Below are 14,754 nucleotides of genomic sequence, written 5' to 3'. Positions count from 1 at the left end.
AATAATTAATTATTAGTTAGGATTGGTGTTTTTAATATTCAAGAACACAACGGTCCCATCCCATAGATATATATTTCACCATTCTTATCTGCAAAAAAAAACCAAACTGTCAAATGATTAATCCTGTTGCTTACTTTTATTGAATAAATTAGCAATGGCAGGGGCTGTGAGTTCAACGGTTAGAGGTAAGGTAAACTTAAATAAAGTCCAAGTGTGGGCTCGAAATTAGCGTTATGTGGGGACGCATAAATTTGTTTTTTAAAACCTCTGGTTCTGTTTAATATATTGTTTTCCATAGTAAGAAAACTATTTATGCACAAAATAATTTCCACATCCTTACTACAAATGCTCTTTCTGAAATAATAATTTGGTAAATAATTTACCCTATGAAGAATTCCAAATATTTTTTTGTAATAACATGAAGTATTAAAACATTTTTTAAAACCTCTGGTTCTGTCTAATATATTGTTTTCCATAGTAGGAAAACTATTTATGCACAAAATAATTTCCACATCCTTACTACAAATGCTCATTCTGAAATAATAATTTGGTAACTAATTCACCGCATGAAGAATTCCAAATCTTTTTTTGTAATAACATGAAGTATTAAAAAAACCTCATTCTTTCATGATGTTAACTCATCGAAAATACGTGAATATCAAAACAAAACATAAACATATTGGATGATATCAGGCTTTTTAATTATGAACAAGACGCCAGACGCACGTTTCGTCAACACAAGACTCATTAGTGACGCAGAGCTGTATATACAAAACTGTTTGATGCCAAATCAAATACGAAAATTTTTAAAAACTTGTGCCAAATTTAAAACTAATTAATCAACTTCTTCACGTTAAAAATGTTACAGCCATTGCTTTGTACCTTGAAACAGTTTATAAAGTTCAATATTTTTTAAAATTCGGGTTTCCGTCAAAAACGTAAGTGCCTTTCTTGTGTATCATTCCTTTTCAATACGAGACTTTTGAACAAATGAAAACAATACTTTATACATTTCATTTTCCCGGAATTATTATATGAATAGAATGTTTAAATATATTTTCGAAATTCATAGCATTTATTGTAGATAATCCCATACAACCTGAATAGTAAGATGGTTTTTGTTTTATTTCATTAATGTATTCACAATTTCCCCTAGTTTTTAAGGAGGTAGGCCTGGTATATGGGAGACAATTCTTACACATGTATTGAAAGTCATTAGTGCGTTTTAATATAGCAATAAATTAAAGAGTGATCCAACATTTATGTTGTTTACATTTGGCTATGAGAATTATGCAGACAGATCCAGAAAGCTGTACATGTTTGACACTACCAAACATTAAACTAAAGAACATTTTTTTTTAATGATGTGGATAAAAAGGTAGAAAATTACCATTCATACAAGGAATGCTTAAAAAAAAACACCAATCAAATGAGTCCGATGAGGTCTGGAGCAACTATAGTGACCAAATGACCTTGTAGCATCATTTAGCAAAAAACCTTTGAATTTTGGGAAATTCGATTTGAACATATGAATTAAATAATGAAGTAATATGGTTTTAGTGGTAAGTCATTGATACTGAGTGTGTACTTACTGTTTGTGTTTGGTTTGGTTTGGTTTTTTGTCCAATAAAAAAGGCTATTTTCTAGAAGATATGATCTGAACATTAAGTCATAGTACAATTTAATGCTAATAGATAATCTACATTAAATCAAAGATAGTACTTAGATAGTGACAGACTGCCAAAACAATGATTACTGATAGCGTTTGCTATTGATAACAGGGGAATTTTAAAGTCTGGGGAGAAAAATCAATAAATAGTTGTGATAAAATATTATGTCAACTCGTCCCAAGAATACTCGTCCCAACCTGAATTATTACTGTTTTTCCTTATGAATTAATTACAATTATTATTGGGACAGTACTCCTTTGTCTATTACACATTAAAAGAAAGCAAAGACATTCTGCAGGAAATTTTGTAAGGGGAAAAGGATTTTTTTCCGAAAATTCTACTTTTTTCGTGTGCCTTGTAAGCCAACTTGTTGAAAATTTTGAAAATTTCAAACGGTCAAATTCGATAAAATTTTGTGATTTTTGAGATTAATAACCAATAATTGTTTTAACATTTTTGTAGGAATTAAACGACAAACATTTTTTCTGTCTAAATTTGAAAAAAATGTGTTATCTGAGCTAGCAAGACTTTTCGCCGTATCAATCATTAAAAACGTTTTTGCTTTCCGTTCAGGCTATTTGTAAAACTATGACGATTCAGATTTACTTTAAGATATGTTTCTTCTATGCAACTTAACAGTAAGGGGTATTTCTAATGACAACATGTGCAAAAACACTCAAATTTTTTTACCTACTAGTGTGTTCGACCGTTTTTTAGGGTACCCTTAAACTGGTCATATTCAATATACCCCAAACATAGAATGGAACGATCAATTTTCTACTGGATCCCTACCTTTTCAATGAAGTAAAAATAAGAAAAATTAAACGAGAGGAAAATTTTGGTGTTACCAAGGTCTACCCCCTTAATTTATTGAATTTTCCCCATGCTAAATATTTTTTGGTATATTAACATGATGATGGACTAGATCAAATAACACACCAACTATTTGATAAAAAGGATTTTTTAAAGTGAATTGACCGGTATGAAGTTCAGAAATTTAGCAGTGAAACATGAAATTGGTTGCATTGGCTACAATTTACCGTGTTCTTGCAATGAGTATTATTCTGACCTCCTCAGAGTTATTGCCAGAATTCTTTAAGGCGAATAAACATGACTCTCTAAAAACTGACCATTAGCACTAGTACGTTTGATTTTAACTTATGGATGTGTATTATATATAAATCCTATACAGCCAGAAGGTCGTCCAAAAAGCCAAGAGTCAATATGACCATATGTCTTTATACAAAATGTTGTACGATATGAACTCCGAAACATTGTAATTGGAGCCTTTTCAAAAGTCATGTGGTTGCATTATTATAAATTTATCTATGTTAACTCTATGTTTTTCCCCGTTTAATAGGCATCGGACGCTGTATCGCTCTTAGGTTATCAAAGCTTGGAGCGAAAGTCTATGCTGTTAGTAGGACCCAGGCAGATCTTGACAGTTTAAAAGTGGAGGTGAGAAAAATTTGTGCAAAATAAAACACTTTACCGTTATTTGTCCGCCATTACAAAGTGAAATCACAAAAATACTGAACTCAGAGGAAAATCTAATCGGAAAGTCCATAATCACATGGCAAATCAAATGACAAAAGGGTCCTGTAAAATAATAACCTTACAAAAGAAAATATCTGACGCCATCATATTATAAAACAAACTTAAGAAAGTATTTTTGTATCGATAAATTGATATACTAGATAACAATAGATACTAAAAAAATCTGTTAGATATTTGTCTGTTTTTGTAGTGATTAAGATTATAACACAATGTTGACTGCCGTACCCCTATTTTTGATATTTTTACCTATAATGTCTGTTTGTTTTGTTCACACATAGTTGTCAATATAATGGAACTTGATACGACTGTCATACAAGTGAGAGGTTTAGCTACTTTAAAACCAGGTTTATCCACCATTTTCTACATAATAATATGCCTGTACAAAGTCAGGAAGATGACAGTTGTTATCCATTCTTTTGATGTGTTTGAGCTTTTGATTTTGCCATTTGATTAGGGACTTTCCTTATTTTTTCAGTATTTTTGTAATTTTACTTTTTAGAGTACATACAATATAAGACTCTTTCTCTTTCAATAGTATACAAACATTCAACTTTTCTACCATTTAATAAAAACAAATGGCCAACATAGATCTAAGTATTTTGCCTAAGGTAGCGATGCATCGTACTTTGTAAAAAATCACTCTGATTTTAACTAAAAATTCTCTGAAACTGAAATTATCAAAATGCTTGATTTCTTTATCATGTTTATTGACAACATATTTGGTACGTTTGGGGGACGTGTTTTTCAACAAATGATTGGCCGAACCAAATGTTTTCTTCTACTTGACGACTTGTTTCTTTACTCATATGAGGCCGACTTCATAAAGAAGCTTCTAAGGAAGTTCAATGAAAAAAATGAAAAGAAGCTAGCTAGCATTATCCTTTAACTTAACTTTCCGCTTTATAGATCATGTCCTGTTACTAAATAATTATAAGATTGCTGACTGTTTAACACATCTATCGCATTGAATTTGGAATAAAGGATACAACAGATACAGTTAGGTCTGCCTCATACCTTGATTTACATCAAGAGTTTCCCAATTATGAACTTTCTATTTCTATGCAGCAACATTCTAGCAGCGCATACATATGGAGTATATATCTCCCAGTTGATACGATATTCCAAAGCTTGAATTTCCTATCGTTGTTTCCTTGATAGAGGAATGCTGCGCAGAAAGAAACTATTAAACTAAGAGTTCCAAGTGTCGAATTTGAAATCATCTCTTTTACGGTTGCTATCATGAGTTTGTTGACCGTAATATGGAATATCTGTTTCACAGATGATACATTTCAATTGTTTTAACCACAATCCAGTCCGCTTCTCCTCGAAAGTGACCTACCAAATAAGACTTATCATCGGGGTTGTTAAAAGACGAGCACACGACGTGTGCTAGATGTTGAGCAGGATCTTATTATCCTTCCGAGGCACCTTATATTACCCCCGCTTTTTGATGGGGTTCGTGTTGCTCAGTCTTTAGTTACTATGTTGTGTTCTGTATACAGTTGTTTGTTTTCTGGTCTTTTATGTTTTTTACCATGGCGTTTTCAGTTTATTGTTCGATGAGTTTGAATGTCTCTTTGGTATATATCGCCTCTCTTTTATTTTTTTTGTGTTGGTTATACAGCTTTGTATGAGCAAATCGAAAGTTAATTCGAAAACCCTTTTTGAATAAATGAAAATGCCAGTGGTTTGTTTCATGGTAGTTTTGTCTATTATGGTAGTGTCATTTAAATATTCCTGCTCAATGTATGGAGGCAAATATTGGCACAATGAAAATTAATTTGATATTTTTACAGCTCATAATGCCAAAACAAAATTAGCATTATCTACGTAGCAGTCACGTATCTACAAAAATTGATATAAAAAATATTGGTTATGCGTCAATGAGACCACAACTTACAATCTAGTGATGTGTAAATTAAAGTTTTTGTCTTAAATAGAAGTTAAGTGTATATGCCATATTTAAAGATACAATTATCCACAGAATGCAATGAACCGACGAGACCTTGCCTATTATTTTTAGGATTCATCAAGTAAAATACATTGTATATAAAGATTTTATGAACGACAGAAAATGTACGACCACATTTATTATACTGAGAACTTGTATATTTTTTAAAGGATCCATCGATTGAAACACGATGTTTAGATATTGGAAACTGGAACAACACAAGGAAAGTGATTGGAGACGTAGGAAAAGTAGATCTCTTAGTAAATAATGCTGGAATTATTAAGTACACATCTGTTCTTGAAACAACAGAAGAGCTCATTGACGAGTAAGTTATAGACGTATCATTATAGAGTCTTCCATAATAAATTGCTTTAAGTCTGTTTTATATAAGAAACTTAAAAAGGGAGGGGATGTGACAATCAAAGACCAAAAGTCGACAAAAAAACTACACCATTGACAAAATAATTAAAGATCGACGCCAAGACAATGCCCAAACAATCAAAGAATGGGCAAAGTTATCAATGTGTGTGTTTTTTTTAGCTCATTAAAGATTAAAAAAAAGCATTAGCTTTTCTTATCACTTGGCGTCCGTCGTCTTACGAAGTCATTAATTAAAAAAATCTCGTCCATTGAAAATGTATGGCCAAGCATATATTCACAAATTTACCTCGATGTTTTATGACGCATCTGTTTGTATTTGATCCATATGAACAACTATGGCTTTACTTGCTAAACATAAAACAAAAAAGACAACATTTCAGGGAGGTTATATAGGAAACGTATAAGAGAAGGAGACAAACTCTCATTTAAAACGTGATCATAGATATAGAAAGACATGTACAGCAAAAATAATCAAACATATAGAGGCATGTAAAGCAAAAATAATCATTGATATAGAAAGATTTGTACAGCAAAAATAATCAAAAAATGTAGAGAGGCATTTACAGCAAAAGTTATCAATATGACAGACGTACAAATGACCGTAATGTATGAAACTGTCGATGAACTACTTGTATATTTCTGTCCTTTAGTGACGATTTCTTTCAACTTTTGTGAAACTATTTTTTGAAGTGACAACCACGCACGCAACAACTTCCGGTAAGAATAAGGTAGGCAAATCCGATGCCACGTGTAGAGAGAGTATCATACTCTTGCAACAATTTTCTGTACTATTTTTTGTCTGTTGATCTTTTTCTTTTTTAGCCATGGCGTTCCAATTTATTTTCCACTTATGAGTTTGAATGTTCCTTTGGTATTATTCGCCTCTCTTTTTTTGGTATACAAACATTTTGTTGGCCGGGTAAGAGCAGAGGACAAAACTACATCCACTCATCAACAGGTATTTTTCCTTTCATATTTACAATTGAAATTATCCTTAAGAGATGCAGCCTAGAAAGTTGGTCGGTAATAAAGGGGATGTGTCGTTTCAAAATGACATGAACTTCAGATAGAATGTGACATATTGTAAAATGTAGTCATATATATTACAATCATTCATTCCTATCATTAATTTTCATTAAATAGCACATTGTACATATAAGGTGTAATCTTTTAACATGCTTTTTTTTTATTGTAGACATTTTGAAGTGAATGTTAAAGCAGCTCTGAACATATCTCAGGTATAATATAAATACATTTAACTCGCTTAAACACTATACACTTGGAAATGTACTCTTCTTTTCTATTGTTGTACTGTATGACCACTGTCCCAGGTTAGGGATAGGAATTGGCGCCTGCTAATATGTTTAAAACGCCATATTCTGTACGTACCCGTCTCAAGTCAGGAGATTGTCATTGAGTGGTTGCTGTATTTCATGTTTTTTGTTTATTGTTTTGTACATACCACCGTTAGTTTTTTCGTTCGAATTAATTTCCATTTGTTTTGTTGGGGCCTGTTAAAATCTGCTATGCGGTATGGTTTTTGTCCATTGCTGAAGGCTTTACGGTGATCTATATTTGCTGACGTCTTCGTCATTTGGTCTATGGTAAATTGTTATCTTATATACAATCATACCACATCTTCTTATATTTATATCATTTGCAAATTATGAATCATATCTTGAACGACTTAAATAAAGGCAACAGTAGTATACCGCTGTTCAAAACTAAACTCGTAAATCTATGGACAAAAAACAAAACAAAATCGGGGTAACAAACTGAAACTGAGGGAAAATATTAAACTTAACTATGAAAGCCGTTACTATATAATTAAAAATCGAATTCATTTTAAACATTTTCCAGTTAGGTACGGTGAATGCATGTAAAAAAAACTATTATGTAGATTTTCAATATTTTCAAAACGGTACACTTTTTGTCATTAATCATGCATGTTTTTAGAACACTTTATTATAGTATGAACCATACATGTTAACATATTTGCGTCATTACAGATCGTCGCCAAAGGAATTATTTCACGGAAAGGAAGTGGGGCAATTGTGAATATTTCAAGTATCTGCGGTACTCTAACTATGCCTGGTTGTCCTGTTTATTGCACCACGAAGGCAGCCATTGATATGCTTACAAAGTCTATGGCATTAGAGTTTGGACCTTCCAAGGTAAACTTTGGTTAATTGGTAAATTCCTGAATAACTTCCATTTGTACGCTATAAACTTGCTGACTATATTTTTTTAAGAATTAGTAATTAAAGTACAAAGTTTAAAGGTAATTAGTATATAAAGGTTATTAGTATATATAACCTCTTTATCTTTATTGCACCGATTAGTAATTGATATTTATGGTACGTTGCTTTTAATGTGGACTTTCGATGAAGGGTCCAACATATTTATCAATTGCTACACTTGGTTGCTTTTTAAGTTTAAAGCTCGTTTAAAAACAAAATTAAATGGTCATTGCATGCCTAGTTTTCATTTGCAGCTTTGTATGAACTGAACTCTTCAAAACTCTTCTTTTAATTCAGAAAGCGCCTTTATAAAAAAAAACTCGCTAGGTGCGCTTGAATCAAAACAGTTGTGAGGCCAAAGATCTTAATTAATGACTGAAGTGCTCATGAACTTTTAAAAAATATCGGTTAATGTTGTGCAAATAGCTTTCTTTGTTTAAAATATTTTACTTCTGGGCATAGCTTGAATTATAATGAATTTACTTTTTTTTTGTCGAAGCTTCGATTTTCTATGGAATTCTTATATTGACAGATTCGAGTAAACAGCTGTAGCCCAGGTGCAGTATTAACACCCATGAACGAGAAGGTTTTTTCCTCCCAGAAACTAAAAGATTCTGTTACAGGAAGAATTCCGATGGGACGATTCATAGGTAGTTTACTGAATACCAAAAATATATACATAGCTCTATATGTCCTGTAAAAATTTACAGTAATCAAACTCATAGAATCAAGGATTGAAATGTTATACTCCAGACGTACGTTCTGTGAACAAAAGACTCATCAGTGATACTCGAATCAAACACGTTTAAAAGGCCTAATAAAGTACGAAACTGAAGAGATTTGAGGATCCAAAATTCCAAAAGGTTTTGTCAGATACAGCCAAATTTTTTTTTTAATGAAAATCTGACATTATTAAGATTTAAATGCAATATAGCACGTAATGGGTATCATTTATTTATTTGTTTTAATAAATTACGTGACTTCTGGTACTTGATGTATCTATACGTTCAACCATGTCATTTATTAAGATCGATATCATTTTACGTGAAGGAGAGATGTTGAATACTCGCATCGTTCATATACGCTATAATATTCTTCTCTGAAAATATAAAGGCATGACATAAATCGGCAAAGCATATTCTTTAAATCAGACAAAAGGTCTTTCAATAAACTAAAATTATAGATTAAAGCAAATTGATTATTTACAAATAAAAATCAACAGTAAGATAACGTGATAAAAATTAAAATCGTTCTAAATATAATAACATTATTATTTTTTATAATATATTCCAACTTCTTTTAAGACTGAAACAATATTCGTAAATAGAACATTATTAAATAAATCATACATATTATTGACTTTGTCCATCTGTGTCAATTGTCAATATCAAGGTCAAAATAAAGATAAAAAGCATACTTTCTTCTGTTGGTAGAATCATTTATCTCTAGTTCCAGGGATATATGAAATGTAAACAATCATTGAAACTTAGGTTATTCAGTGACTGTACTTCATCAATTTATCTAAAAGTTATATATTGAAAATTTGCATGAATTTTTTTTTTGTTACATGTAAAAATGTATCCGGCCACGTCGACTATGTTTTTGTTGGATGTATTTCTAACTATCCATCTTATGAGGTAAATCTTTTTAAACTGATTTTGATAGTTCGTTCTTATGTTGTACCGTTACACATCTGTCCCGGGTTAGGGGGAAGGTTGGGATTCCGCTTACATGTTTAATCCTGCCACATTCTGCATGTATGTGCTTTCCCAAGTCATGAGCCTGTATTACAGTGGTTGTTGTTTGTTTATGTGTTACATATTTATTTTTCATCCATTTTATTGTACATAAATTATGCCGTTAGTTTTCTCGTTTGAATTGTTTTACACTTGCCATTACGGGGCCTTTTATAGCTTACTATGCGGTGTGGGCTTTGGTTTATAGTTTTCAATTTCTGTGTCATTTGGTCTCTTCTGAAGAGTTGTCTCATTGGCAATCATATCACATCTTTTTATATTTCTTTAATTTGGTACCAAATGGTTCATAAAAATTAGCCAATAGGGTATGAAATGACTCATATCTTATACACGGATGTGAATGTGAGTTTAAATTTTTTTCCGGTATGGCCTTGGATCATACTAATTCTAACAAAAAATCTGTGGTGAATTATGGCCATTTTTGTTTAAATAATCATAATAGCGTAAATTTGAAGGAACATGAAAATTTTACTATGAACATTTTAGGGTGCTTATATATGTTATGCTTCCTCTTTAATTTTGAACATCTTTTTTTTCAGAACAAGATGAAGTTGCCAATACAGTTGCATTCCTGCTCAGTGACTATGCATCTATGATAAATGGTGCCTTGGTGCCCGTGGACGGTGGAAACGTTATACATATATCACCTAACCCTGTCCAGTAGTTAATATAGCAGGTCCAAAAGGCTCAATAATTACAAATGGACTATCTATGGGTTCTCATAGTTATTTTATTAACACTGACTGTATATTATTAAACCCTACAACATATATAACATTAATAGAATACACATTACATAGACAACACATAACAACATAACACAGACTTATAGACAAAGGGGAATAACTCAAATATATTCCAATGCTATTATTTCTCTTATATTAAAATGAAATGCACAAATAACGTCTCATAATCATGTGCTCTAAAGTATTATAAATAAGCATAAGCACTATCAATCTCAATGTTAGTGTTCCGACAATAACATATAAACACTTTAACACTATACAGTTACAAAATAAGTACAGTAGTTGTCGTTTGTTTATGTAATTTATACGTGTTTCTCGTTTCTTGTTTTTTATATATATTAGACCGTTGGTTTTCCCGTTTCAATGGTTTTACAAAATGAGACAACTCTCCATCCAAATAACAATTTATAAAAGTAAACCAATATAGGTCAATGTACGGTCTTCAACACGGAGCCTGGGCTCACATCGAACAAAAAGCTATAAAGGGCCCCAAAATTACTAGTGTAAAACTATTCAAACGGGAAAACCAACGGTCTAATAGAAACGAGAAACACGTATTATTTACATAAACAAACCACAACTTCTGTACATCAGATTTCTGACTTAGGACAGGTGCAAACATTTGCAGCTGGATTAAACGTTTTAATGGTACCAAACCTTCTCCTTTTTACTAATGTACTTTTAAGTGTAAAGACAATTATGAAGTGTATATACTGTTTTAAATGATTTATTCTATTTGACATTTACCAAATATGTTTTACTAATAAAGGTTTATATTTTAATGTGTGTGTTATTAATTTTAATCACTTCTTCTGCATTTACTCTCATTTAACTCATTCATTCATCTTTTATTCAATATGTTAAAACATCAATATATTAGTTCTTGTTAGAAAAAAGAGTATAATTGACCTGTAGAAATTACTAATGAATTCCAATAGAATAAAATTGAGAATGGAAATGGGGAATGTGTCAAAGAGACAACAACCCGACCATAGAAAAAAACAACAACAGAAGGTCACCAACAGGTCTTCAATGTAGCGAGAAATTTCCGCACCCGGAGGCGTCCTTCAGCTGGCCCCTAAACAAATATATACTAGTCCATACTAATTTACAAATTGTACACAAGAAACTAAAATTAAAATAATACAAGACTAGCAAAGGCCAGAGGCTCCTGACTTGGGACAGGCGCAAAAATGCGGCGGGGTTAAACATGTTTGTGAGATCTCAACCCTCCCCCTATACCTCTAACCAATGTAGAAAAGTAAACGCATAACAATACGCACATTAAAATTCAGTTCAAGAGAAGTCCGAGTCTGATGTCAGAAGATGTAACCAAAGTATGAAGTATGAAATATGTATATAATATCCAATGACAAATATTGTCAAAATGTCACCCAGGCAAATAAAACAGGTAAGTAGCAATACTGTCACTAAAAAATTAATGGAACAAAAGAATCAATAGAGAATACCTAAACAACTCACAAGTGACCAATAGAATGACCAGTACTTTCCCTCCAAAACTAAAAGAGGTTCAGTACAGGAAAATGACTGAGGTCCAATAAAGGAAAGTGTGAAACTGAATACTAAAGAGTGAACATCATAGCTGAATCAAATATAATAAGCAAAGAACTAAGTATATGACTTAAACTATATTAAAACTAATAATACTCATATATGATTACCAATCAAATATCACTCTGGTACAAACATTTGATACTTTTACGTTATCACAAGTAACCTTACCGGATTACTAGTATTCATTTACAGCAAAAATAAAATATGCAAGTTATTACTTACGTTTTAGTTATTCTATGATATGAACGCGTCATTTGACGTACATGGGGTGTCGTAGGTTTTCGCAGATCTAAAAATTCAAAACCAGATGCTCATTTTTCCTGAAACCATTAAACGGTTCCGATTCAAACCGAACCAGAATATCAAGAGAACCGTATTGAATGTTGGGTACTAGCTTATTCGAATCCAGGAACCAAACAAGAAAATCATTGAACAAGCGTTCAAGCGTTTTACAGACTCAACTTGAAGAATAATTGGTCGGTAATTAATTGGATCCGAATGAATGGTTGGCATCGGAATAGGCACAACGGTGGCTAGTTTCAAGATAGATGACAAGATACCATATTTCCAGCTGTTATTCCAGAGCTCAAGAAGAGCTTCAAAAAGGGAATCTGTCAAGTGCTTTAAACATTAAAAATGTAAAATCTGGCCGACATGCCGCAAATGAAAATTATGATTATATTGATTGATGATTGGTTGCTTAATCGCCAATGGTAATAGTTCCTGCATGTCAAAGACAAGAACAAATTAGGTAGAAATTTGTATAGGGACCGTCCGGAATAAAGGTTCGGGAAAGTTTGACTGCCCCTGTAAGATTAGGTTATGATCGTTTTTCATTTTTCGCCATTACATTGTTAGTCTGTTTTAGACTTATGGCAAATGTATGAGTTTGAGTATCCCTCGATATATTTTGCCTTACCCTATTAAATCGTTTAAGATTCATAGTTCGTATATTTTGAGACTTCCATTTTTTTCCACAAAAAGGTGGATTTATTATAAAACCGCGTACAGCAGGTTCCACCCTAACACATTTTGTAACTTTACCAAATCGGGCTATCTGGACTATACCATTTTCGTTGTTTCTCAGGTAATAGTAAATAATCTTTTGAATATATTGTAATTCTTGTAATGATCACATTTTTTTTATTAAACAAAATTAAACACTCAAAATGCAAAAATATTTCACAACTTATTAATGATACAATATCTCGAAAATGATAGTTTGTCCAGATCTAAATTTAAAGAAAGATTACAAATAAGAACACTAAGTGTAAAGACAAATTAGAGATTTGTAGCGCATAATTTATTTAACCTATCTGTGAACATATGTTTAGTAGAATTTATGTTTGTGCCGTTATGATATGGGAAAATAATTAGATATTTTAGAAAAGTTGTTCATCAATTGGAAGGACCTGCATTTAAATACAATTATTGATAGTTCAAAAAGACGCGGAGCTTTTAGACTGAATTCACGTATAGGGCTAGTGTGATCTATTATCAACTTTTCCTCCGTTGTCTATCTTCTTTTGTATCCATCTGTTATCAATTAACTTTATTAAACATCTACTTTGAAAGTACATGGTCAATTGGCACATAGAACATAGAACATAGGCAAACATATGCAAGTTCTGTCAAGTACCTTGAATATAAAACCGTAAAATAACAGCAACAGTATTAAAACGCTGTTCAAAAGTCATAAATCGATTGAGAGACAACAAATCCGGGTTTCAAACTAAAACCGAGCGACATACATCAACTATAAGAGGAAAAAAACGGAACAACAGAAACACTGAAGTGCAAAAAAAAACAAAAAAACGCCAACATACATAGAAATGGACTATTTGACAACAACTACCATATTCCTGGCTTAGGACAGGACATGTTAAGAACAAATGGTGGGTTAAACCTGGTTTTTTAGCTAGCTAAACCTCTCGCTTATATAACAGGTTAATAAAATTCCATTACATTATTATTAATGAGTAAATAAAACAAACATAATATTTAAAAGGTAAAAATATCAAAAATTTGGGGCACATCAGTCAATATTGTGTTATAATTTTAACTACTATAAAACAAATAACTAAAAAAAAAAAATGGCATATATAGACAGAACACATAAGCAAAAATTAAAGACAAGAATACAAAAAATACCAATTTATATTTTAATTTATTTGTGTGAAAGATGCTCCGTATTATCGAAAAGGTCCCTTATCGAAACCAAAATTTAAATTTTTAATAAAATAGACCAAGCTGCAGCTCTAGTGCATTTTGCAAAAATCTTGGTATTTTTCGTCATGTAAAAATTAGGATATGTTGGAACGGGGCAGACATTAACTTCCAAGTTGGCTACCTGTTGACCAATTTTGGTTGTAAAAAGTAAAATAACAAATAAATCGAACTCCGAGGAAAATTCAAAACAGAAAGTCACCAATGAAATGGCAAAATCAAAAGCCCGAACACATCGAACGAATGCATATTTCTGACTTGGTATAGTCATTATCTTGTAAAAATGGTGAATTGAACCTGATTTTATTGCAAGCCAAACCTCCCGCGTAAATGGAAAGGTTAAAAAATATCGCTACAATGACAACACTACGTGACAGGAATAGAGTACAAACAAACGCTAGAAAACTCAGCACAGAGAAACGCAATAATAATTAATATAATAGTACATTAGTAACATGTGAACCGCAGAGTAAAAACGAACATCTTCCCTTACCGACAGCACAGGACTCCACAAACAGTGTCGTATAAGAGCGTTCACCTGAAAGGGACAGAAATGTCAAGGTTTAGCATTTTACAAACAGTGCTAGTCCGTTCTTTTAAAATAGACTTTATTGTCTGAAAATACCTTTTTTATGATTTCTTTTTTTTTTG

General features: G+C 31.9%; 1 protein-coding gene across 5 annotated transcripts in view; it reads left to right on the top strand.

Moving 5' to 3' along the window:
• Positions 1-14,754, top strand: part of LOC139495647 (L-xylulose reductase-like) — a 61,211-nt gene that overhangs the window by 4,218 nt on the left and 42,239 nt on the right. For 2 of the 5 annotated variants that reach the window (XM_071283939.1, XM_071283938.1), the window contains exons 2-7: positions 3,031-3,128; positions 5,349-5,503; positions 6,755-6,797; positions 7,569-7,733; positions 8,332-8,449; positions 10,096-11,084. The exons of 2 other annotated variants lie outside the window; for them this stretch is intronic. In XM_071283939.1, the coding sequence (XP_071140040.1) occupies positions 3,031-3,128; positions 5,349-5,503; positions 6,755-6,797; positions 7,569-7,733; positions 8,332-8,449; positions 10,096-10,220 (704 nt within the window). In that variant the 3' untranslated portion in view covers positions 10,221-11,084. Of the gene's footprint in view, positions 1-3,030; positions 3,129-5,348; positions 5,504-6,754; positions 6,798-7,568; positions 7,734-8,331; positions 8,450-10,095; positions 11,085-14,754 lie in introns of those variants that run through there. One more of the 5 variants, XR_011657425.1, reaches the window with a different exon arrangement.

Source organism: Mytilus edulis, chromosome 11 (genome assembly GCF_963676685.1).
Source record: "Mytilus edulis chromosome 11, xbMytEdul2.2, whole genome shotgun sequence".
In the NCBI taxonomy this organism is placed as follows: Eukaryota; Metazoa; Mollusca; class Bivalvia; order Mytilida; family Mytilidae; genus Mytilus; species Mytilus edulis.
Note: the sequence above shows the minus strand (reverse complement) of the source record. Positions and strands in the feature narration are given on the sequence as shown.